This window comes from Microtus pennsylvanicus, chromosome 6, assembly GCF_037038515.1.
Source record: "Microtus pennsylvanicus isolate mMicPen1 chromosome 6, mMicPen1.hap1, whole genome shotgun sequence".
NCBI classification, from domain to species: domain Eukaryota; kingdom Metazoa; phylum Chordata; class Mammalia; order Rodentia; family Cricetidae; genus Microtus; species Microtus pennsylvanicus.
In genome coordinates, this window is record NC_134584.1 from 116,730,995 (window position 1) to 116,757,386 (window position 26,392).

Genomic DNA, 26,392 nt, shown 5'->3' on the forward strand with positions numbered 1-26,392 from the left:
AGGTATAAAGAAGGGCTCTCAGGAGGGCAGGAGGAGGGCTGTGCATGAATGAAGCACCTGCTACATGCCCACTGTCTAGGAGCTTGCTAGTTTTCCCGAGCCCAGAAAATCAATTCTCCTGTTTCCATTTTGCAAATAGGGAAACCGAGGTCCATGGACCAGTTGTCAGGCCTTAAAAGTTGTGAGAAGCACCTTGTTATGAATCTTCTCTTTGCTGGACTCAAGTGAGGGTGTGGCCTGTATATGATTTTGTTGGTTTAGGTTTTTTGTTGTGGTGGTGGTTTTTGTTTTTTTACAGTGGGCATACTGACTGTATATGTCCGCGAGGACATCAGTTGGAAATGACACAAGCTTTATAGGACTGTTATGCTACTAAGATCACTGAGAAGTCCAGGAGAGAACTTCAAGAACAGCTGGATCCAGATGATGGGTGATGTCATCAGCACTTAGGCTTTGCCCCTCCCTCTCTGTTGGCATCATTGTGGGAAAGGGGGTGGTGACCACACTAAGACACTGCTTACACTATCTAATTCCTTGGGAGTGCACTCTGCTCTGGCTCCCTGTCCACTTTTGGCCATGGCAGCTGATGGTCCTTCTGGTACCACCAAGAGGCAGGAGAGGGGAAGTAGCAGGTAGAAGCCAGTTGCCACAGCAGCGCAAAGGGACATTGTGTGACATGTCCCTATCCTTGCTGTTTTCTCTTGGATGATGCCAGAAGCCATGCCTGCCGTAGCCCATTTTCAAATTCAGCCCCCCATTCCTCGTCATGTTCCCTCTGGCCAGCAGAGCTCCCCAATGCCCTCTTTGTTCCCTGTTTTTAGGGGGCACATACTCAGCCACTGCCTCTTCTGCTTCTCTTGTCCATTGCCCAGTTGATGTCTGTAGTACTGGGTCCATGCGAGGTTGGGCAATGCCAGGCCCAGTAGGGGTGGGTGACCCCATGAGCAGAAAAGGAGACAGAGACAAGGAGGACCCTGAAGGGCAGCAGGACAGTCTTCTGGAATGTTTTTACTGCTGGATTATGCAGCTTCAAGCCTGGGCCCCGCAAGCCCCATCCTCACCCTCACTGTCAGCCTCTGGGGAGACCAAGCCATAAACACATGATTACTGAAATGCAGCTCAGACACAGGCATGTCCCAGAGGACTGGGGGGTGGGGTGACTCACTGAGTCCCCGGGAGACAGATGGGCCCCCAGGGATGCATGCGTGGGGTCCAGGGGTATATGAGTAGGGTGCCCCATGGGGGGCACATCTAGTGCTAAGTGTGGGGAGGTAGCTCTCTGATGCAGCAGAGAGTGAGGTTGATGCCCATGACTGTCTAGATGTTACAGTCTTGTCAAACACCCACTGTATATCCTGAGGGCACGAGGGAGCAGTAAGAAGCTCTTAAGGGACAGAGGGGACACTAGACAGATCAGAGGCTAAGGGGCTGTGTGAAATAAGGCTGGGTGTGTGAAATAGTCAGGAAGCTCTGGTTTCTATGTTGATGGTGGTCCCTGCTCATGGGGAGGAGAGCCTTTTATTTCTGGGACTGGAGAGGGCAGCCTTTCCCCCGCCCCCAAGGAAGGCTAGAACATCACCCTGGGTCGGAGGAGCAAGGCTCTGGGCATGTCCCTTTAACCTGGACATGGCCCTGGCTGGCGGCAGTGATGACTCTCTCCCAGGCTGCAGTGGGCTGAGCTACACGTCAGAGCTCCCCCTGTGGGCTGACAAACCAGGCTGCCCCAGCGTCCTCCACGCTTGCCGCCCCTGCTTGGTGGCTGTTCAGTCAGAGGCAGGAGCAGCAGAGGAGGGAAGAAGGAGAAGAGAGGAGAGGAGGCCGCAGCAGCTACCAACTCAGGGAAGCAACGCAGTCTCCCTTCAGAGAGCTAGGTGGGTGTAGCCCTGCTCCTGACCACCCATGGGTCTCTTTCCTGCTTGCATCTCTGTCAGGCCAAGGGAGGCAGACTAGCGTGGCCACCTGTGCCTAGGGGGATGACAGAGGTGCTGGCTAGGGCCTTTGCTGGGCATTTTGGTTCACATGCTATGTGTGATGGATGTTGGGGCCTTGGCTTTGTCTTCATTCTTGAATGACATGCTGTAGTAGGTCCCAGAGCCCAGGTGTCACCAAGAGCAACCTCAAGAGACTGTGACTATGTCTTCTTTACCCCAGGGTGGGAAGGGACCTGGGAAGCAGCCAGGTATGCTGAAGGGTCTGTCTGTGTGATAGCCCTGGAGGGTTTTGAGCCGAGAGTGAACACTGCAGCCACCAGCCCCTGCCGTGGCGTGATCTTGGGTTTAATTGATGCTATTGATTGGGAATTGCTCTTTCTCAGCGCCGAGCCATGCCAAGTGCCAAGGCTCTGCTGTATCTGTGCTGTCTAGCCCTCCGTCTCCCTCCCCCATCATCTTCTGTCTCTGTGTCTGTCTTTCTGTCTCTCCACCCTTGTTTCCCTTCTGTTTCTTGCCTTTCTCTCTGCTCTTCTCTTCCTCCCTCCCTCTCCAGCTTTCTCTATTTCTTTTTCTCTAAAGTCTCAGCCTCAGGGCATCTCTCTCTTTATCACCCTCCCATCCCAGTGTCCTCCTGGGGATCGCCTTTCCCATTTGGCTTTCTTAGATCAATAGTCTGTCTTCCTGGAAGTCCAGCCCCTGGGACCTGAGCATGGGGTTCCAGGAAGGCTGAGTAAGCCTTTCCACACATCACTTAGGTGTATCACCGTGCAGTCCTCCTGCAGTGGCCAGCATGGGGGCCAGTCAGTGCTCCTGGACTCTGTGATTTCAGTCTGAGCTTCCTAAGTCTGTGTTAGAGGCTCCGGCAACAGCAGAGGCCTGCTAATCTTATTTCTCTCTTACCACCCTCTTGTCAACACTATTGTGAGGAGACCAGCTCCTAAGCACCTACACTGTGTATGTCCTATGTGGGCCACATTGCTGGTGGCTTCTGGTACAGTCTGAGCTCCAAGGAACCATGAAGTGCTGATATCCTCGAGGCAGAGTGTCCGCCTGTAGGAAGAGTAGACTGCGCCCAAGGTGGCTTGTGTCAGGAGGGCAAGTGGACCCTTCTTTCCAGCAGTGTCTCCCCCCCCCCCCCATTGCCAATCTCGAAAGCCCCATGGGAGATGTACAGCTGTTTACCATATACACCAGTAGCTAGCAGGAATTGGGACAGGATGGGTTCCTTTCTTACTGGAAGTGAGAGGGAGAGAGAGAGACAGAGGGAGAGAGCCTTCCCGGCTGCTCTTTGCTGGTTTTCCTGGAGATTGGGCCAGGAAACTGAACTTGGGAACAGTCCCTGCAGGCTCCGGACTGTTTTTCTCACCTCGCGGACAATGCAACAATGAACTAGAACTTGGCAGCCTCTTCGGAGGAAGTTGGGCAGGCTTCCCTGGAGCCAGCCCTGTGGGAAGGTTATCACCAGGCACCGTCAGAGAGCCACCAGAGCAAGCCTGGGGCCATGGGGGCAAGGTGGGCTGTGAGCTCCCTCTGGGGTTCCTGAGGCTTCTCCTCCCAAGTCACCCTCCAGGCCCTCCCTCACTGTGCCCAGTGTTCCCTGGGATCTGGCTTGTCCTGACCCTCTTCTGCTGCCCTCCTGGCTACAAGGGAACTTCATAGACAGATGCTCCTTCTGGCTGCAGTGCAGCCAGGCCAAGTTGCCACCTGCCAGAAGCCACTTGGGGAGGCCTGTCCTGGGCCTCCAGAACGTCTCTTGGCATCCTCTACTGAAAGAAAGCTCACCTTTTTCACACACTGCCTGGCCCACTCTGCTTTCCATGGTGGCTACTTGGTACTGGGCATAGGTACCATGTTTTTCATTGACTTCAAGCATCTCCCAGAGCCACAGCCCATACCCACAAGAGCCAGGTACATACATGGTTCGCCTGCTCCCTAGGGGGTATTGGGGCAAGCAGGCTAGGAGGGAGATGGGCCTGAGGTGTGATCCAAGTCTGCTCCACTGGCCAAGTGCCCTGAGCAGTGGGAAACTTCAGAACCTCATTTCTTCACCTGTAACTGGACCATAGTACTTGTCTCCTTGGTTACCACGGAGTCGAGATAGTCCAAACCTGATACACAGGTGTCCAGGGACATACCACCGTGCTTGTTTTAGGAGACCTGGCAAAAGCATGGTGGTGAGGAGGGTGTCAGAGCTGAAGGGTTCTTTGAAGTTCCATGAAATGGGTATATGGATGCTTCACCAATCCTAAGGTTTGCCTCTCTTTTTTTCCTCTCCTATGCCTGTGCATCCATCCATCTGTGAATGTACCTGTCTGCTTACATCTGTCAACATAGCTACCTCATCCGTCCATCCACCCATCCATCCATCCATCTATCCACATAAACATCTATCTGTCCGTCCGTCCGTCCATCCATCCTTTCACATACACATCCGTCCGTCTGTCCGTCCATCTGTCCACATACACATCCGTCTGACCGTCCGCCCATCCATCTGTCCACCCACCCATCCATCCATCCATCCATCCATCCATCCATCCATCCATCCATCCATCCACTCACCCATCCATCCACCTATCCATTCATCCACCCATCCACCTACCCATCCAATCCATCCATCCATCCATCCATCCATCCATCCATCCACCCATCTACCCATCCACCCACTTACCTATCTGTCTACTTACCTACCTCATCTGGGCCTCTGTTCTCGAGCAGACATTTGAGATATTTTGGCTGCTACTGCATGGGAGGAAACAGGGCCAAGCCATGCACTAGCTCTTAAGAGCAAAGCTTGTGCCCTTTCACACCACACCAGCTCACACTCATGGCCAAGTCCCTCAGCTGTGTGCATTTGTCCTGTGTGTGGGAAGGAAAGGAGCTAGGAACGAGACTGTGGGCTGCATGTGGCATCTCAGCCCCAGGACCATATCAGAAAGGTAACAGTGGAGCTCAGAGTAGGTTGGGCTTGACTCTCATCCCAAGATCAGTTGGATCTTCTGAAGTTGCCTGTTGGGATCCCAGGTGCCACATGCCAGCATCAGGATGTGGCCAGGGCTCTGCTTCTGAGGCCCAGGAGAGAGTCTGTCTCCTTTCCTTTTCTAGCTTCTGGGTGCTCCTTGGAGTCTGTGACCTTGATTGTCTCCCTGCTTCAGTGTGATAGGCCCTTCTGCCTCCCTTTTACACGGACCCTGTGATCCCATGGGGCCACTACACAGTCCAGGGTGATCTCCCTGTCACGAGAGCCTTGATGTACCATCTGTGGACTCTCTACCCCCACAGGATAGCAGCACCACAGGTAATTAGTGTGTATGTATTTTTTTGGAGGGCTCCCTTCCTCCATGATTTTTCTTCTGCACTGTGATATGTTGAAAGCATAGACAAGACCGGGGCTGTGCTGGAGCTGGCCCATCCTGGTTTATACTTGCTCATGAGAGTGGTGAGTCTCCATGGTAGAGCTAACTGTGGAAATTATTAACACCAGAGAAATCAACACACACAGTGGCCGGGGCTAAAGGGAGAACCTTTGTGGAGCCTCTGCAAGGTGCTTGCTCCATTCCGCTGTTGTACACCCCGTGGCCCATTGTCAGAAGACCAGATACTGAGCCAGTGCTGACCAGAGCTGGGGTTGCAGGTGAGCCCCAGGCTGTGAGTGGGGGTGCTTCTCTTCACAGGCCTCTGGAGGCCTTATGTCGTCGTTGGATGTCTTGCTCATACCTAGGATGTGATCAGGGTTGTGACCTGGACCTGGGTCTTTCCGAGGCTCAGCTCTGGTACATACGTTCGAGGTGTTGGAAGCCCATTGTGGGGAATGTTGAGAGAACCCCAGGTGTGACAGGCCAGGTTCCTGGACAGTTCTGGCAGAACAGAGGCACCAATCACTCAACTCTCTCATCTTCGGCCAGTTCTCGTCATCCAAGGTCCAATATGTATAAGCACAGGGAAAGTGTTCCAGCCAGCAGGGTGGAGACTATTGTGCCCAGCCAAACCATCCCATACTGGCAGCCATGTCTTCTGTTCTGATTTTACTCTTGAGGGTCAGTGCACAATTTTTCAGGAGGCAAGCCAGGGCCTCAGGGCAAATGGCAGTGGTTAGGGGCTTATGTGGAGGGCAGTAAGATGGTCTGAGACATTCTAGAAAATGACCTGCCATTCTTCTGTTCTTGTTGTTACAGGCTGCCAACAGCTACCTGCGAGATCAGTGGTTCCATTCTCTGCAGTGGAAGGTAAGTCGGGGCCCTGCTTCCGGTTTGCAGTGGCTCCTTGGGGCTTAGAGAGTGATGGCTGAGAGCTGGCCTGAAGGGGGGGAACATTGCCTCTTGGGTGGCTCAGTGAGGGGTCTCTGCTGCTGCTGGGAGTTTCTGCGGCCTCCCCAAGTTCTTTGTGCCTTGTGATAGAAGCAGGTCCTTGGTGGTGGCTGCTCAGCTTAGAACCTTCTAGCTGGTCCCTTGCTTCAAGAAGGGTCCTAGATCTGCTTTCATCAGAGGGAGGGCAAACCTGGGATTCAGGGAGGTTGCACTCTGGGTTCCAGAACATTCTTTGAGCAAGAAGTTTTGGAATCTGCGTGGAACGGGAGTTCAGCAGAGGTTGAAAAACCCCGTCTCTTGTTCACCATCTTTGCTCCTTTTGGTGGGCTGGCTTCCCAGCTTCACTTACTCCCTTCTCACTCTGTGAAGTTTCAAGCTTCTGACACTTGGAGAGGACAGGCACCTGCTGTCACTTCTTAGGCCTGGACCACCACCATCACCCCTGCCAGGATCCAGTTCTGTTGTGTTCAGTGGTCCAGGTAATGGAGTCGGGTCACAGGGCATGGGTAGTGCATTCTCGAATGTCTCTTGTCTCCCTCCCCTGCCTTCTAAGCTGTGGTTCAGAACCCACCATTGTAGGTGTGGACCGTGTCACGGGGTGTCTTCATAGTGGCCTAGAGGATCTTGGAAGCTGGCAGCATGCACTAAGCTGAAGGAGTGCCCAGAAAATCACGTGACTGTCCCTGAGAGATCTTCATCTCCTCCCCTTTTACCTGTCCATCTTCTTGCTCTATACTCCTGGTGCCAAGTCTGAGCTAAGCATGAATTGTTAGCATGAGGCTGCACTTATTGAGCTCCTACTGTGTACTGACAGCTGGGCAAGGTTCCTGCTCTCCATATCACTTGTGGCATGCCCCTGTGACGTTCATTCCTGTCTGTGCCAGACTTAGTCCTGGAAAGGGGGGCTTAGTCTGCAAGGGATGAGGAGGGTGAAGGGTCCTGACTCATTGCCAGCCTGTTGAGGTGGATGTTTCCTCTCCCTGCACGCCAGGTACACCTCTTTGGCTGTGCTTCTGAAGTTTCAAGAGGTAACCAAGATAAGAGGCGTGCGGTGGAATTTCACGCTTAGTGACACATGTCTATGTTTCTAGGACTTTGGAGTCTGAGGCAGGAGGATTGCCTCCAGGTTGAGGCTTACAAAGAAATGAAAGTTTAAGAGGTTTTGGCGGAAAGATTATCTCAGCATTCTAACCTAGGATTATGTGTGGGGTTTTTACAAAGTGAACCCAGAGAACTGGGGAGAATGCCCTTGGGTTTTCAGCAATTCTAGAAGGACTTGAACCTCCATTCTCATGGTGTCTAGCATTTTATAATCCCTAAATTCAGTCAGTGAAAACTTTCTTTAAGGGGCTGGAGATCCTGAGTTCAGTTTCCAGCAACCACATGATGGCTCACAACCACCTGTAATGAGATCTGGTGCCCTCTTCTGGCCTGCAGGCATGGAGGCTGAACACTGTGTACATAATAAATAAATAAATCTTTAAAAAAAAAAACTTTCTTTAAAAATACCTGGGGAAACCAAGCCAGAGTTACTAGAGGATGGCACTGGGCTCACCGGGCTCTGTCCCTTCCTCCAGGAGGTGGGTGACTCTCCTTGCCCGCCATTTAAGTTTGTGTGAGATGCTACCTGGGTTAGGTGACCCCCGATGATCGGGTATGCGGCCACCAGGTATGGCAATTTGATTTAATGATGGCTCCTGGAGGTCTGGTTTGAGTTTGGTGAGGGTTATTAAGACTTGCTGTCTGTCCCTGCAGAGTGACAGAGAATCATAAGCTGTTTGGGGGAATACTTCCACCTCGCAATGCCAGCTGGAAGGCCTGGATTTGAACCCTTACCTTTATTTGTCCCAATCCAAACAGATCTGGGTGTTTGTTCGCATAAAGTCCGTAACGTGTCGGGCTTGGCTTGCACACTTCTGTTCTTCTGTCATTCAGCCAGTATGGGAACTAGAGCTCAGAGCAGCTTGCCCATGGTTACACGGCAACTTTAATCCAGTCCTGTGGGTCCATTCTGCCCCCTCTCTGTCAAACAGCCTGAGGTTTGGACTCATCAGCCCGTTCAGGATGTGACCCCCCTCTCTGTGCCTGAGACAGCCCGGCCACTCTTTTCCTCTGTGGGTAAAGGCTGCCACTGTGGAGTTAGTTCTCCTCTGTTTTATTTACTTGTTTCTTTTTTTCCTTTTTAACACAGAGGGCAAGGAAAAGCTGACAACAGAACATCAGAATTTAGGACATTTAGCGATTCCACAGCTACGGTTTGAATTTGTGAGTTTCCTGCCTGTGGCCTACAACAGGGAGTATATATAGATAGCGTGTGCTCTTTTCGTACCGTGACGCACTCCGCTCAGATACTGTGTCTCCCAGTTTAACTTGCCTAGACTTGCCCAGGGCAGTGTGTTTCCTCGGGAGGGCAAAATTGGGTCTTAAGAAGACTTAGCTGCAACGGCAGTGTATGGCCCTCAGAAGGGCAGGGCTCCTCAGCCAAGGGATACTGCGGCCCCCTTGTAGGAGTCTTGCCATTTTTTTTAATAGTCAGGAGATCTCTACTGGGATCTCCTTGTGTGTTTCCTGCTGCCATCATGGCCCTCTTGGCTGAGAGGTTCCTTCACTACCGTTTTCTCTACCTGGATAGATTCTCGCAAGCCAGCAGTTTGCTCTGAGGAGACATGAGGCCATGAGCCCCGAGTCCTTTTTTTCTCCCTTCCGCTTCCCTCTTCCTGGAAAGAGCTTTGCTCTTGCCCTCAGCTGCCTTGGTCAGGGGAGCCTAGGGAAGCCTGGAGTCCCATGATGGAATAGGGGACATGCACCTCCTGTCCTAGGAATGGGATGGGAAAGAGCTGTTCTGCCCTACCCAAACCCCCAGGAGTCCAGCCTGCGGTCCTGAGGGCTCCCTGGGGAGGCTGTCCTGTTTGGTTTAAGCAGTAGGCCCTTGGGGCCAATTCCCTTGGGTTTGAAACATAAACAGTCACACAAAGTTAATGAGGCCTCAGTTCTGACTCAGATCCTCCTCCTTGCTCCTGCCCAGGCCCTCAGAGGCCAGGGTCTGCAGAGATAGCTTACGTGTGCATGAGGCTTCGAGGGAACAGCCTGTCATGTGTACAGAGACAGGCCTGTTTTGTATACAAAGTCTGAGAGGATAGATAAGAGCCTGTGTGTGTACAAAGCTCTGGGAGTTAGGCCAATCCATGTGTAAGGCTGTAAGGAGACAGGCCTGTTGTTCAACCCTGTGAGGGAACAGGCCTGTTGTATTGTTCAGGGCCATAAGAAGAAAGGCCTAAGGTGTGTTCAAGGCCCAAAAGAGAATGACCCATCCTAATATATGTTACTGTGCAAGGACAGGCCCACTGTGCGCACCAGGGCATGTGTGTAACACTATGAGGGGCCAGCCTAGGTTGTGTGGCATTGACTGTGTTCCAGGCTGGAAGGGCACGACCCGTGCTTACAAAACTGTGAGAAACTGGCCTGTTTTTCTCTCTGGGCTCTGGAGAGAAGAGGTCCCAGTACACACACCCGTGAGGGGCAAGCCTGCCTGGATACCTTGAGGAGTAGCTACGGTTGGTGGTGAACCCCTAGCTGGGTACCTTACCCTCATCTATGTAACTGGTACTCTGCAGCCCATCCTTCGCCTCCTAATGTGGTTCAGAAGCTGCTGCACGCATTCACACCCCCATACACATAACCCCATAGGAATTAATAGGGTCAGATCCCGGGCCCTGGCAGCCTAACAATATAAGGTTGGCCACCACTGTCTGTATGCCAATTAAACAGACACGCAATAGTGAGAAACGGAAAGGAGGGACCAAGAGTCCCAGTAACCCAACCCCGAAGTCCATCTTCAAGATAGCAATATGAGGTTTAGCGATACCTGCCCATATATACCACACCACTCCCATTTACTCAGTGCCTGGACCTGGCACGGCCCCTCACTTCCCAGTCGCTGGATCAGCCCTCTTGTATGACTCGCAAGTGTCCTGCCCTCTAAGAAGGAAGGAGAAGCAGGACAGGGCCTTGGTCCTTTTACAACCCAGCTACGTGCCTGCCTCACCTATCCACATTAGCTCTTGGCATTCATTCCCAGAAGGGTTAGAGCGACTCCGGGACCCTTGTAAAAGTTGAACTGTAAGAAGTCTCCAGACTCCAGCATTGCTGGAAGGCCTTGTGGTGTCCCAGAGAGCAAAGGTGGCTGGTTTAGGAGGACCCAAGTGTGGAGGCTTTTGGTGGCCAGGGCTACTAGTCCTTAGTGTCTTCCAGCCTCAGTGTGGCCCCTCAAAGAGTCACTGGGGTCCCCGTAACTAACAACAAGGGGAGCTCCTGGGATTGAAACTAACAAGTGGCAGAGGCTGGGTGGCCTTGGGGAGGAGAGTCAATGCTCTCAGGCTTCCTGTATGCTAGAGAAAATAAAAACAATTACTAGCCACTGTCTGATGTTGGGAACCGTGCTGGGGGGATGCCATGGAACCCCAAGGCTTAATGAGGCTCATCTCGAAGAAGGGGCTGAAGAGCACACAGATTCAGTGCCCCCCTAATACAGGCGGGACAGGAACACAAACCTAGGCAGGTGGCCTCTGAGTGAGCTTTGTCCTTCCTTCCAGCTTCTTCCGTCAGAATTTGGCAGGGTTATGGAGGTGAGAAGGACAGCATCCCACCCTGAGCCTACAGTCTCCCCACTTCCCCACCCTCTCACCTCTCCCAGATTCTGTGCTAGGTAAGTCAGTACTCGACCCCAGATGAGGCTTGGCACAGGTGCTTCTGTCCTTTAGAATGGCTCTTCCCGGGAGCCTCGAGAGAAGCATACAGACCAAAAAAGGTGACCCAGAGAACTCTCCTCAGGGAACCTGAAGTGTGAGGACCCTACCCACCGTGGGTCTCCAATGCCCACACACCTAGAAGCATCTATTGTTAGTCTGGCCTGCTTGAATTCACTATTATGAATGGACTCATTTGTGCCTTGGGCTTGTAGTCTGAAAATTGGGTTTGTGAGACTTGGACGTGTTCTTGTTCATGTGGTGACGCTATATTCTGTTTGTTCTGCTGTGGGTGTGGCTCAGCTTGTTAATCCTCTGGTGACAGGACACGTCCCGTTAGGCCTGGTACAGGCAGGAACACTCTGGTGTTTGTGCCCACATTCCCACTGTGGGTGCGTGGGAGTTAGTTGCCAGGCTGTGGGGCAATGGTCACCAGATAGTCACTGTGAGTGGAAGCTGACCACTCTTTCTCCTGAGTAGTTGATACCCACTGCTTCTGGGAGGAGGGGATGAGAGTCCCCATTTGTTTTTGAAGATTGAAAAGGATAAACTTCAGAAGAATTTCTACTTGCTGTGGACCTGTTCACACTTTTTATGATTTTAAAACTTGAACTATGATCATATGTAACAAAGCACACAGATCTTAACTGTCAAGTGTGCAGAGTTGATTGTCATCTTCACTAGACTTAGGGAATATTTTTGGTATAGGGGACAGATTGTAAGAGCCAGGGGACCAGGACCACGTGTTAGATAGCATATATCGAGATACGACAGGGACGTTGGACTCACGAAATTTCAACAGTATAGTTGCCTAAACAAGACCTGCATAATGGTACCCGTTGTTGTACCAATGCAGATGGAGGAAATTTTCCAAGGCCCCACCTTTAGATGAAGAACTACAGGCACTTGGTGGCTACTGAGAGAGGGACAAGCTCCCTGATAGATTATCCAATCCCCAGTGGTCACCCTAAACACGTCTACATAGGACCAATAGATTCAATAAGTTATGTTTATATATATGTTTATATATATGCAGTTTAGTCTTATAATAGGTTATATATATGTACATTTAGCAGTATTAACTAAAGAAGTTACGGTTTTGAGGGGATAAAGGTAGAGATGGTAGCAGTTGGTAGGGGGGTGATGTCAATACAATACTCATGTATGAAATTCTCAAATAAAAAAATAAATTTGGAAAAAATAAAACAAACAAACTGAACCCTGCCCAGGTCTGTGGCGGTCCTTTAAAATCAGGGAAAAGTATGGATGAAAATCGAGTCTCCCTTCTCCAGCCTGTGTCTCCGCCATGAGCTGTCCATGACGGCAGACGTCATTTTCCTCACCTCGCTTTTTGGGTCCTCGGTCCTCTGGCTTTTCTATATGGTAGCGTGTCTATGTAGATGCAGGAAGAGATCCACTGTCTCCCTCTCTTCAACCCTCCCAAAGGTCCCTATGCCTTACCTGCCAAGGTCCAGACTGCCCGGTACCTGAGGCCGTGTCTGTGCTTGTTTGATGTCCTGAAGCTGTTCTTTGCATCAGTCACAGCGTGTGCACCCAGGAGCCATTGTTAGGTCAAAGGACGGTGAGCTGAGTGCAAACACTGGCACCACACCAGCTCTGGTTAAGGAGATAGCGACTGACGGGCTAGTGGCCTATACAGTGTGGGTACACTGCACCTGACCAGAAGAGAGAGACTAGCTCCTATCCATTAGACTGCTCAAAACAGTCCTGGACGATACACTTATGAGCAATGCAGTTCTGGAGACTTCCATTTGTTTGCTCATTGGCTTTTCTGAGACAAGATTTCTCTGTGTAACCCTGGTCTTCCTAGAACTCACTCTGTAGCCCAGACTGGTCTCAAACTCAGAGACCTGCCTACCTCTGCCTCCCAAGTGCTGCGGTTAAAGGCGTGTGCCCCCACTACCCGGTTCCCTCTAGTTAATGTTTTTATGACACAGCGCTATGGTTTGCATGGGAGATGCCACTCAAAGGCTGATCTGTACAGCAGGTTTGCCAGCTGATGGGCTCTTCGGAAGTGATTGCCCACCCACGCAGGATTTGATACCATTATTGAGAATTGATGGACACTTTAGGAGGTGGGGCTTCCCCAGAGGAAGTAAGCCCCTAGGAGTGTGGCTAGCGCTTTTCTCCTCTCCCTTTCTCTGTCCTTTTCTCTGCTTCTTGGCTGCTTTGAGTTGAACAGGCGCCTAGGCTATAAGACATTCCTCCTTGGTCACCCTGCCATACCTTACGTCCAGAAACAGTGGAGTCAGATGGCTCTGGGTTACAACCTTTGAAGATGTGAGCCAAACAAGGACTTCCTCCCTGCGGCTGTTTCTCTCAGCATCTGTCCGATGTGAAGCCACTGGTTGGCCGGCACTGTGGAGCCTAGGTAGCGGAGACCAGGCCACAGGTGAAGAAAGGCTGCTAGATTCTGCTCAGAGCAGCTAGATAGGGCTTCGGGTCTTCAGTAATTCACTGGCATTCATATTGGGAAATGGGGTTTCGCCAAGGACCAGGGGAGAGAATTTGAATGTCTACTATCTACAAACAGCACATGGGCTTTGATACCTAGTCCTCACCCTGGGGACCTGATGCGTCTCCCTATTCCATAGGCCAAACATCTGGAACCCAGATGGATAAAGTGACCAGCCCCAAGCAGCAAGGTTAGAGAGTGGGGGAGGGAGGGGGAAAATAGCTGAGCATGAAGACCTGATTTTCACCCTCAGGAGCCCCCACCCACCCACTTTTTAAACATACTTGTAGCATTAGCACCAGAGGGGCAGAGACAGACAGATCCCCAGGGCTTACTGACCCGTCAGCCTCACCTAGTCAGCAAGCCCCAGGTTCTAGTGAGAGACCTTGCCTTAGAAGAGAGCAAGGAAGGAAGTCCAGGTGACAATTCCTGAGCCCCCACACATGTCCTCGCATGACACACACGTGCACGTGAGAGAAAATGGAGGAGCTGGGTTTTCACTATGTTCTCGGACCTCCGAGCCTGCCCTCGAACCTCCGTCCTTCCCCAGCCCTCCTAGAGACCTGACAGTGCTGAGATTCCTTCCCCTTCGGTATGAAAGCCTGCCTGGGTCCCTGGAGCAGCATGGTGGCTCTCTCTCCCAGCATTCAGGAAAGAAGTGGCATCTGTGGGTTGTTTTTTCTTCCAAGCAAGGAGGGGACTGGAGCTTCCATGTGTCATCAGCACACACTTTGATGGGGACCGATGAGTCACCGAGCCGCACAGGGAGGGTTTTCACATACATGGTTTGTGGGTAAGCCCGCTTTCTGCCCTTTAAGGCAGAATTTTATTTGATTTTCCCCCCCCTCCTTGTCTTTGTGGATGAGTTTTCCAGACATAACCAGAAGACAGCGTCATCGTTTGACCTGACCTCTGTTCCTCAGGAGGCTGTGGTGACAGTGGGGTGCTCTGATCTGGGGATGCTGTCTTACTTTCAGGGTGGCATGGTGGTTGAGTGGCCCAGTGGAGGGGATGACAGTGGCCTGCAGTTTTGTATTGGCCTCAGTGGCTCCTGCCCGCCCATTGGCTTGGAAACGAGGCTAGGCAGAGACTTTAAAGAGCAACCACAGCTGTCCCCACAGAGGAATTCACCCTCACCCTTCCAGAGGTGACGCATGCCCAGTGGGGCGGTGGCACAGGTCCGGGGAAGGGGAGACTCTGGGAGAAGCTGACTGGCTAGGTTGGTGTCACAGCTCTGTCACCGAGGCCCTGAAGCATCGGTGTTTCGAACCTTCAACGGTAGCCCTAGCACATGCCGAGCCCCATAGACAAACAGAGATACCCACTCGTGGAGACGCAAGTCCACTCCTAACAGAGCTGCTGCATGGTGGCAACATTGTGCTGGGGGACTGTCTTCTGAGGGTGGTAGAAAAACTGAGGCAGATCTACAGAGGCTCAAGCCAGGCTCTCTGCCACGGCTGTGTGGCTGTGTCTGTCCTTAGATGGGATAGGCTTTTAGGACCATGACAATAAAGGACACCCAGAAGGTCAGAGTCCCTTGACACTGCCAGGGGCGCAGCAGGCACCTGTAGGTGCTAGCTCTTAAGGCTTTTATTGAAGTCTGAGTTGAATTCTCTACGCAGGTCTCCTCTTTCCCAGCCTCCTGACCAGTTCAAAGAACTTGACTTCATGTCTCATTGCTTCTCAAGAGTGGTTCACAGGCTTGTATCACTTGGCTGCTTAGAGAGTCTGATTGAGAGGTGGGCGGGGGGTGGCTCAATTGGTAGAGTGTATGCCGAGCATACACAAAGCCTTGAGTTCAATTCCCAGCACTCCATAAACCAGGTAAAGTGATGTACACTTTGTAATCTGGGAATTTGGGAAATGCAGCCAGGAGGGTCAGAAATTCAAGGCCAGTCTGGCCACATGTGACCCTATCTCAAATAAATAAAAGAAATTCAAATCTAAGTCCTGAACTGGGGTAGGACCACTTACACTATGTCGAACCAACATTCTCTCCGGATGACTAGTGCAACCCAGGCTTCAACAGCCAGAGAAAATGGAAAGCACAGTAAGTGTTTGTTGAGTGACTACTAGATTCTGTCCATTCCATCTGTCATCTTGTCTAAGCCGCACAGTGTCCCTGGATGGTGACATTTTACAAAGAATAGAACCAGTCCTCATGGAATAATTTTCTCATGCAGCCAGGCCCGAATTCCACCTCAGAATCTGACGCCTCCCTCTGTCCTCATTGCTATGTCCCTCAGAGCCTTAGGTCAAGTGCCAATGCCTGAATGTGTTCTCTGGATCCTCTGTTGTGTCCCCTCCCCTCATATTGGTGACTTAGAATTCACCATGATGAGCTACCTGGAGCCCACACTCCCGGAAAACGGTCGGGTTTTCCTGGGGTTCTCAGTTACTGTCTGAACCCCATCTCCCTCCCGGAAAGTACAGTTGCCTAGCACAAGGTCAGGAGAAGGTACAAGGATCACTCCTCATTCTAACCCAGCTCAAACATCCCAGGCTGTCACGAATGCGCACAGAGGCCAACTGTACATTTGAGACCCTGGTCCTTCTCCAAGTCCTGTCATCCAGGCCCGGTGACAGGATGTCATGCCTGCAGCTTGGCAGAGGTTGCCCAGCACCCATGTGGTGCCTCATAACTCTGTAACTCCAGTTCCAGGAATCCACACTTTTCTGACCCAACCCCCAACAACTGTCATTCAACATGCTGTCCCCGAAAGCTGGCTACGCTCAGCACCTTAACATGAGTGGAATCCCATGAGACTTGGCCGTGTGTCACTCAGCAGAATGTCTTTCAGGTCATGTATGCTGTAGCACGTTTCAGCATTTCTGTCCTTTTGAAGGTTGAGTAATGCTCCGATGTGTATGTACGTGTGCCGCCGTTGGTTCATGACGTTGTGAACTTGCGTTGCTTCTGCCTATTGGCTGTTGTGAACAATGCTATTGAACAGGGATAAATTCATTCAATATGCTGGTACACACCTAATGTCTGAGTACCACCCATCTACGGTGTACCAGGCTGGCATGGAGTCTCTTAAGCCTTAAGATGCTTCTTATGTGTGGGCAGAACTGAGGGTCCTAGCAGGGTTTTTTTCAGGGTGGGCATTAGCGCTGGGGAAGCTTATGGGAAGAAGCCTTGATTTGTTGGTGGTTTGATGGTCTGTGCTGTTGTGGAAGGAAGATGTAGAATCTTCCCCCGTGGCTTCTCATTGCCAAGGACCGTACGTCAGCTGAGGCTGACGTCCCTGTCCGAATTCTCCTGGATATTCTTCCTGTACCCTGCCAGGTCCCCAGGTAGCTCCTTCTGACATCACAGATGATGCAGGTGTGGAGGGTTCCGGATGGCTGGGCTCCACCCACTTGAGGCCACACAGGACTAGGGCTTGTGCATTGCAGCCAGGGCCAGGGCAGGCTTTGGGGTGATAATGTAGATTCCACAGCCCCCCAAGGAGTCAGAGGGAGCAGACCACCAGGATGACTAAGGAAAGGAAGACCTGGCACCTAGCAAATGGAGGATGAGCTGAGGGTCTCTCACTGTTGACCCCTTGATGACGTGATGGGGCTAGATGGATCAGCGTGGCTCAAGGAACAGCTAGATGCGAGGGGCTAGGGGTCTGGACTGCAGGCCAGCCCCCACCTGCTGCTCCCCAGGAATGCAGGTTTCCCAGGACCTCTAGCTCCAGCTGTTTAAAAAAATATATATTAGAACTCACTCTCATAGTTCTGGGGTGGAGTCCAGCGTCGAGGTGTGAGCAGGGCCTTGTTCCCTTGGAGTCTCTGGGAGCATCCTTGCCTGATTTTGTACAGTTTCTGGGGGCTACAACCAACCCTTGGCCCTCCCCTCCTTCCTTCTGGCCACACAGCTCCATTCTCTGCTTATGTCTGCTTATACATGTAGTAGTAGTGGTAGTGGTAGTGGTAGTGTGTGTGTGTGTGTGTGTGTGAGAGAGAGAGGGGGGGGGGCGGGAGGAGAGAAGGAGAGTTTCCATGTGCATTATTGTAAGAGCACCAGTTAAGGACCCAGCATAATCAAGCATGACCTTATCTTATTTGATCCCATCCATAAATACCCCATTTCTTCTAAGGTCACAGTCAGATACCTGGAGTTATAACTGGGGTATAACTCCTGGGGAGACACAGGTCAACCCACACTGCCAGCAGGGTCACCCTGGAAAAGGGAGAGGTCCCTTCCATCGCCACCTTATCTATGCCAACAGGTTGGGATGTGTCTACCTCACAGCCAGCCAACAGGCGTGCGGGTTGGATCTTGTTTTTTACAGGGCTCTAGAGTCTCCAGGGTTTCCTGACAGCCCTTGCCCAGATCTGTAAGGCTAAGTCTGCATTTGGCCCAGACCCCCAGGGTTCCCGGTCCATAGCAGTTGTTTGAAGGCTGTGCCTCTGGTGCTGATGCGGAGGTTTAGGATTCTCCTCCCTGCCTTGAACAGACCACCAGCAGCGATTTCATTGCACCAAGTGGCTCAGCTACCCTTTGCAATATTGCAGAGAAAGTAGAAGCCTCGTCCCTGCCTCCAAGGAACGTGAACTCAGTGGAAAGCATCGCACATCTGTGTGATGATCAGTTTGTGCCTGGGATGCAGTGCGCGTGGGATTTGGTACCCAGCCGGGAGCCTGACACCTAGGTGGGTCATCTTCACCAGCCAGACTCATGGTTACCCAGGCAACCAGCTGATGCCCAGAGCCAGTAGAACAGGACACCCACCTGGGTCTTGCTGTTTCCTTGGCAGCAGTAATAGCGACAGGGAAGCTGCCTATGATGGTCACTTAGGCTGAGAGCTGAAGCTGAGACCTTTTCCAGACAAAGTACCCATCTCCCCAGGAGCTGGCTTCTCGGCCACACATCAACTAGGCTCTCCAACTGACAGGAAGGCATAGGTTTCTAAAGTTGTTATTGTATTTATTTTATGTGTGTAGGTGTTTACTGCAGATATGTCTGTACCTGGTGCCCATAGCGACAGTCAAACCCCCTGGTACTGTAGGTACAGATGGTTGTGAACCACCCTTTAGGTGCTGGGATTTAGGTTCTCGAGAAGAGGAGTCAGTGCTCTTAATTGCTGAGCCATCTCTCCAGCCCTGGGTACATCCTCCGTGATTGATAGCATGAGGTCAGACACTCAGGGTACAAACATGGCTACCCTAGTTCTCTTGCTACGACTGGCTGTGTGGCTTAACCTCTCTGCCTCAGTTTTCTCATCTGTAAAGTGGGGTTCACCTTCCCTGAGATGCTGTTGAGATTACGGAAGTTTATGTGAGGGTCTGAGGAGGTAACTTAGTAAGTAAAGCTTGTCTTGCAAGCTTGGAGACTGACGTGAGTTCAGTCCCCGGAACCCATGTGAAAAAGCCAGGCATGATGGTGTGCTCTGGAGATCCCAGGGCCAGCAGGTGCATTCCTACTTGATCACTTAGCAAGTTCCAGGCCAGTGAGAGACCCTGTCTCAAGAAACAAGATGATCAGCTTCTGGAGAGTGGCACCCAAGGCTGACCTCTGGCTTCCACTTGTACCCTCACACCTGAGTCCCTGCACACACACACACATGCGCACACGTGAAGCTAACATGTTAGGTGTTAAATGCAGACCCTTCAGAAGGAAGAGTGAAGGCCATCATGCACCGCAGCTGCTCTTGACTAAGGAGTAGCCATTGTTATCTAATTGGTAGCATTGCTGGGGTGCTTTCTGTCTCCTCCCCGCCCCCTACATCTGAAAAATATGGATGAAGTCCTCTGATTTCGGGCCAAATCTAGGTTCCCTGAAAGACCCACACAGCTCAGCGGAGGTCACAGGACGGGGTGGTAGCCATCCAGATGGTCGCAGAAGAACAGAGGCAGAAGATGGGAACAGCCCAGCCCTTATCAATAGACAAGCAGCTCAGCAACAGTCGACCTGGCCACCACGATGAACTCCACATCATGAGAGGGAATGGATATTGACAGTCACTAGGTTGCCTGTCAACCGTGAATCCATCTTGCTGAGTGGTCTGGCTCAAAGGGTCACATGCTTGTCTGACTCCAGTTCCGTGGCCTCTTCAGAAACCTGGAGACTAGCTGTTGAAGGGGAAGAGTCATTGACTATTGGGCGTCCTCATTTTCCTTTGGGATGACAGCTGTACAGGACATGGTCAGGGCCACCGAACTGTATGCGTAGGGATGGTTGGTGGTTCATTGGGGTCAGACTTTCACCTCAAAAATAATGGACAGGCACGTACCACAAAAGACAGAAGGGCTGACTCCCAGCCTTGGAGTCCCCAGTCAGCCGGGGTCACAGGCTTTCTCAGGTATCCATTTCCTCTCTGTTGCTGTGATAAAACCCATGACCAAAAGCAACTTGAGAAGGAAAGGTTTTGTTTCATCTTTCAAGCCTGAGGCAAGGGAAGGATCCTCATCAGAGGGAAACAGATTCACCATGATCTGTGAATGTTTCTAGATCAGAAGGGCCCACCCTGTGATAAAATCAACTTGCGTTTCCAGCATTTTGATGCTTTTATTAGCTTGTTAATTTAGTCATAATGATGGGCTTCATTATGACAATTTCATACATGTATATGATAGGTCTAGATGGCCTTTTGTCTGTCCACACCAACATCCACAGCCCATAGCAAGTATAGAGTCAGGACAGGGGTGTAATCAGCCTTCCTGTCTTACTGGGTGTGCAAGGGACTCTGGGGGCCACCACGTATTAGTAACTTATCCTGTCACCGTGATAGAGACCCTGACAGACAGCTTCAGGGAGGGAAGAGGGCCGTCTGTTTGTGCCCACAGCCCATCACAGGGAAGCAGACATGACAGCGAACAGGTGGTAGCTGCTTGTTACATGATTGCCAGCTGAGGAGTAGAGCGATGGAGCCAGAAGCAGAGCCCACCTGCAGCCTCCATGCCCCTACCCTTCCAGCCTGCTTCCAACAATGAGGCCCCACACCCAGAAGGTCTCACCAACTCCCAGAACAGCACCGACGGCTGGAGCCAAGGGCTCAAACCCATGAGTCTGTAGGGGACAATTCACTGTGAAATCGCACTTTGGAGGAAAAGCCTGAGGAAGGGTACCTGTCCAGTCTGTACCCCATAGCTCATATATAAGAGGAATGTGGCCTAACACAAAAGTATTAAATTACTCAGCATTATAAGGGGCGGGCAGACGTGCGTGTGTGTGTGTGCGTGTGTGTATGTGTGTGTTCGTTCTGTGAACTTTGTAGGTGGCAGCGTCATGTTGCAGTGTCAAAAGTTTGGACACACCTAGTAGCTGGAAGCTTAGAGTACTCATGTCCCCTATGGGAGGAAGCAGATAGAGGCTGTTTCCTTGTGCTGAGCACAGTGCTGCCTGCAGATGAATTGGACCTTGGGCATGGTGACAGGGGCATGGCACTGCCCCATAGTTCTTTCTATGGTGACAAGAGTGTCCTTCATCTGCGCCCGCCTGTTGTAGCGGCCACTAGCAGCTGCCGAGTGATTGTGTGGCTGAGGAGCTGGACTTCATTCTAATTAAGTTGACTGTCAGAAGCCCCCTGGGGCCAGTAGCTTTCAGACAGGCTGGGCAACTCCGCGCGGGACCTGGAAATAAAGTGTCAAAGCCAGTCCACATCCTCCTCCCTAGCTTGCTAAGCTCCATCTCCGTAGGGACGTCCTCCCCTCCGCAGCTCCTCAGAGTACCCGTGACAAGTGACGAGGAGCATGCGTACTTGTGTGCACGCGAGCCTCGGGCTGCAGCAAGCAGCAGAGCTGTGGCCCCCATCCTTGGGAAGAGCATTTCCAGTACATTCTGAGCCACACCTCTCCCAGTGAGGGGAGGGACACCCACCTGATGACAGCTTGTCTCCTGTGGAAGAGCTAAGAGACTCCACTCTTCTCAGACGTGAGAACCCCAGTGTCTTGTGCCTGCTTCTGCCACAGGAGCAGTTTCCAGAGAGATGGCTGGTGTTGCCCAGGTAACGTCCCTTCCTTGACAAGCAGAGAGGGTGAGGACAGCCATGGAGTGACTGGCTCTGCCAGAAGGGAAACAGGAGGCTCTGCCTGCTGGTTCTGTTTATTGTTGGCTGGGGGGCAGGGGGGCGTTTTTCCACAAATGCTGAGGGTCTATCTTAGTCTTGCCTGCTCTGGACCACTCCCTCCTACGACTTGGTAGGTAATGTTATCTCTCTCTAGCTGTGTAGCCAGGAAGTAGATGAAGCGCTTCATGTGCGTTCTTTCGTGGGGAATCACAGCCAGCCTTTACACGTAGGTATCATTTTACTGCTTTGCAGATGAGGGACTGCAGTCAGACAATAGGCTGTAAATCCCAGGGCCTGTCTGCTCCCCTTACCACAGTCTCCGTAGGACTTAGCACAATACTTGGCGCGTTATAATAGAAGGCTTCACGTAGTCTTTGTTGGCTGGGTAGTAAGTCGGTGGGTGAGTGGGCGGACGGATGGGCGCAGGATGGATACATGAGTAAGTGGATGGTGGAGATGGCTGGATGAGTGCGGAAACTGAGAGGAAGGATGGGTAGGGAAATGGGTGATGGGTAGGTGAATAGATGGGTACAGACGGGTAAGCCGATGAATGGGTAGATAGATGAAGGCTCAGTGGATAAGTAGATGGTAGAAAGGTGAATGGGTGGGTTGTGGATGAATGGGTAAGTAGATGGGTGGGTTGGTGAAGGGTAGGCAGATAAATAACGGAGGGATGGATGAATGGGTAGATGGTAGAAAGAGAGTTTAGATTTGAACTGAAGTCTGCTTATTGCAACAAACCCTGTCTATACTCTTATCAAGCGATGCTGCCTTTGGCTTTGTCTACTCGCCTCTGTCCTCGTAGATGGCGTTATATATAGTTTAAAAATAGCTTCTTTGAGGTGTAAGTTACGTGGCATTAAGATCAGTCATCGTGAGCATGCAACTTAATGGTTTTAGTAAATTTATGGCTTGGCCAACTGTATGTCTTAGGTCTGCCTTCTGTCACTAGACACAGTGGCCATGAGGTAACCTAGGCTGTCGTAGGATGCACTCGGCTCTTTTTCCATTACTTGGCTCTACCCCATTGTGTTGAGTTATACATTCGCTGAAGGACGTTGATTTTGTTCATGGTCACTCGTGTGCTTATCTGTGTGGGACTAGGCTTTCCTTTTTTCTCGGGCAGATTTCTAGAAACAGAGCCATTGACCTGTGCGGTCAGTGCATGCTTGGCATCTTCAGACTATCAAACAGGCAAGGGCATAGCTCAGTGGTGAGAACACATGCAACATTCTGGGCTTTGACCCCCCCCCCCCAGCACAAGAGGGCGGGAACCAGGGACTGTTGTATGATGTCGCTGTGAGCTGTACATTTTTACTTCACAAGAGCAATGCACAAGGATTGGTTTGACCCCATCCTTGTCAACACTTGGTACTGTCTTTCCCGTCACAGTCACCTCAGGAGACGTGAAATGGTACCTCTGTACCAGTGTAATGTATATTTCCCCAGTAGCTTATCATGGTAAGCATCTTTCCTTCCCCCTCACTTTTCTGTTTTCTTTGCTTGCTTTGCCTTTTGTTGTTTGTTTTCCTTTGACACACCACCTCAAAGTAGTCTGGGCTGGGCTTGAACTCTCACAGAGCCGAAGGCGTCCTTGAGTTCCTGCTCCTCCTGCCTCCACTCCCCACAGTGCTGGTGTGACAGGTGTGGTTGCCACCACGGCCAGCTGTGAGCTGTGAGCATCTTTTCTACTCCCAGTCTGGGATCTGACTCATGAGCCAGGGCTTGGCAAAGCTCTGCTGATGAAGGGCCAGATGGCAGCTCTTTGGGGCTCTGAGGGCCACACTCAGTTTCTGCTGCGTATTATATTTGCTTTGGGTTTTACAACTCTTTGAGAACCCACTTTTTTTGGTGTCCTTGTATACAAACAGCCAAGGCCGGGTTTGAACACGGGCTTCAGGTTGTCGGCCTCGCACTGAGTCGAGCCTTATAATATCCGTCATGTGCCCAGCCATAAGACAGCTTCAAGACACCTGTTCCCCCCTCCTCAGCTCCTGGCTTGTGGCAGAGCAGACTCAGTGGGAAGAGACCGCATTGCCTCTAGGGAGCTAGGATTCCAGAAGTGGCCTCATCTTAGCCCCACCATGACTCATCGCCTGCTGAGCTCATCAGAAGGATGCTTCTAACACGTCACCTGGGGTGTGGCTAAGGACCCAGAACCCTGGATGGTCTGCCCCACCCACTCCCTGTCTGTCTGCAACATCATGACCCTCCTACCTGCTGCTCCTGCCGTCCCCTCTCATACTTCCCACCCACTGGTCACCTGTGTCCAGCCCGTGGGTTTATTCCTGGCTCTTACCCTACTACCAAGCATCGATGACACTTTCTTTAGTGTCTCTTGGCTGGCCCATCCTGTCTCTCCCTTTGACACCACTGGTCCCAAGGGCTGTGATGGAGAGTGTGAGACCTTTAGAGACTCGACAGCCAGTTTTGACTCATGTACCAATTTGACTCTTTATGGATGCTTGGATTTAGGCTGGTTCCTTCTCCCTCCTGGCTGTGACAGTCTTGTGAATCAAGATTCCAACTGTCCTCCAGCAGATGCTATGGCCACTCTGTCCCATTCCTGCCGCCATCTGCTTTCGCACTGTTCACCATGGATACCATGACCTTGCCTGAGCGTTTGTGGCCCTGAGAGCATCTTGGCTTAGGCTCCAGAAAGACACGTGTGTTAGACTAAAGGAAACATGCTCCCTGAATTGCAGGCAAGTCTGCCTGTGTTTGAGGATTGAATTCCTGCTACCCACATAGATGACATTGCTAGGTGCCCATATCATCAGGGTAGAAGGTACCCTACGTATTGGTTTTATGCTCCCCTCCAAGATCTTAAAGTTTTGGGGTTTTTAATTTGTTTTTATATACAGAGACAAGCATGATCTGTCTCACTGGGTAGAAGGCCTAGAATGATCCATTCAAGGTCACTTAAGTCCATCTTAGCAAAGTCCCTGTCCTTCTAGATCAGACTGGCAGGTAGAGCAGCTGGGGCTGTAGTGAGACCTCTGGCTGAGCTTCCATGGATGGCTCCGTGTTGCCTTGAGATGGCCAATGAGGAGAAAGGCCTCTCCCCGCCTCTGCCTCACTCTGGGCATCAACGTTTCCTTTCTTTGCTGTGCCAATCCTAAGTTATTTGAACTCAGTCCTTTGACTGAGAGTCTGTTTGTAGGATGCTCTAACCTGGGCCAGGAATCCTGTTCCTTGGGTCTCATAACTGAACCAGACAGTACGCATCAGGTCCTCGCTAGCACTGTGCCTACTCCCGTCATGTGCTAACTGAATGCTAGCCCTTGTCACGGCCTTGGCACCTCATCTGAACGCTGTCTCTAAGGGAGGTGTCTTGATTACACAACAAACTTATCCCTTAGCTCTAAGGAGGGCCTGTCAGTCAGGACCACGGCCAGGTCACTGACGGTAAGGGTTAGTTAGTCCTTATTCCTCAGTCACCGAAGGCAGTCCTGCTTGCCTCTCACTTCCTTCCTCTGTCTCTGTGGGCAGTGGTTTTCAACACTCCCAGTGCTGTGGCCCATTTAATACAGTTCCTTATGTGGTGGTGAGTCCTGGTGATGCCCCCTCCACCATCAAAATTATTTCTGTTGTTACTTTGTAACTGCATATTTGCTGCTGTTGCAAATTGTAATGTAAATATCTGATCTGGGCCCTGTGGGAGTCTCACTGTTCAGGTTGAGAACCACTACTCTATGGTCTCTGTTCTGAAAGCAGTCTGTGGCTGCCCCCTTCATAGGCTGCTTATATTTTTGCAGAGTTCTTGTTTGAAATGGGGTCTCTTTTTGTAGCCCAAATGGCCTCAAACTGTGTGTGTGTGTGTGTGTGTGTGTGTGTGAGAAAGAGAGAGAGAGAGAGAGAGAGAGAGAGAGAGAGAGAGAGAGAGAGAGAGAGAGAGAGAGAGAGGAACTGCCTTACTGACTCTCACACTGAGGCTGGAGCGCACTGACTCAGCTGGAATTGGCTGGCCAGCAAGCCCTAAGTACCCTGCTGTCTTCACCTCCAGCGTTGAGATGATAGGCGCATACCACCGTGCATGCTTGCCCTGCAAGCGTTTTACTGGACGAGCCATCTCACGGCAAACCCGTGGTCTCTGGTTTCCGAATGAGTGCTTGGATTACAGACATGTGGCACCACAGCCAACCCTGCTTTGCGGAGTTTATATGAGGGTTGGCCATTACTGTGCTGGCCACATATATTAATGACAGCTCTTTCTGGGCTGTAGGACTTTTTTCCCCCCTCCTCTTTGCGCTTTTCAGTATGGTTTCAATTTTTTTAAATGAGTGAACATCATTTCTACAGAAATCATTAAGTAATTCCTCTTTGAAACATAATAGCTTGCAGCTGGCCAACAAAAGAATTAGGGGAGCTTCCACTGTGCGCAAGTTGAGTCTGTGGGATGACCTGAGGATGGATTGTCTTGATGATTCTCATTGTGTGGTGAAACTTTCAGAAACTAATTTATTGGTCTTTTGACAAGGACATGGTTTTCTAGTACACATTGAGAGCCCAGAGCTCAGGGGACCATCAGTCAACAGCATCGAGGAAAGAGCTAGTGACAGGTCCGGAGGAGCCTGGTGTAGACCTGGCTGTAACATCGTGTTATTAAAATAATGGAGTTAGGGACACACTCGTGGCCATCCTCTTCACCAGCACAAGCGATTTACTTGTCACTGGGGTGCCCAGTACCAGCAGAGCTTGCCACGCCTCCTCCATCCTCCGAATGTGGAAGCCCATGGGCATTCCTGTTTCTCTTCCACCCCCCTGTGCTGTGCACAATGCTGCTTTCACTTCTGTAGCCCAGTGTAGCCTCCAAGGAGAGCCGTGGAGAACCGAGGGCTCCAGCACAGAGCCATGGGGTCAAGGAGGTGGGAGAAGAGGGAGAGGTAAGGCAGGTTGGTGGATGAGAGGACTAGAGTGAGGAAAGAAAGGACGA

At 51.4% G+C, this 26,392-nt stretch overlaps 1 protein-coding gene across 2 annotated transcripts in view; it reads left to right on the forward strand.

Moving 5' to 3' along the window:
* Positions 1–26,392, forward strand: part of Cmip (c-Maf inducing protein) — a 194,947-nt gene that overhangs the window by 119,136 nt on the left and 49,419 nt on the right. Inside the window, exon 3 of one of the 2 annotated variants that reach the window (XM_075977419.1) lies at positions 6,104–6,154. In XM_075977419.1, the coding sequence (XP_075833534.1) occupies positions 6,104–6,154 (51 nt within the window). Of the gene's footprint in view, positions 1–6,103; positions 6,155–21,120; positions 21,394–26,392 lie in introns of those variants that run through there. The other variant, XM_075977420.1, reaches the window with a different exon arrangement.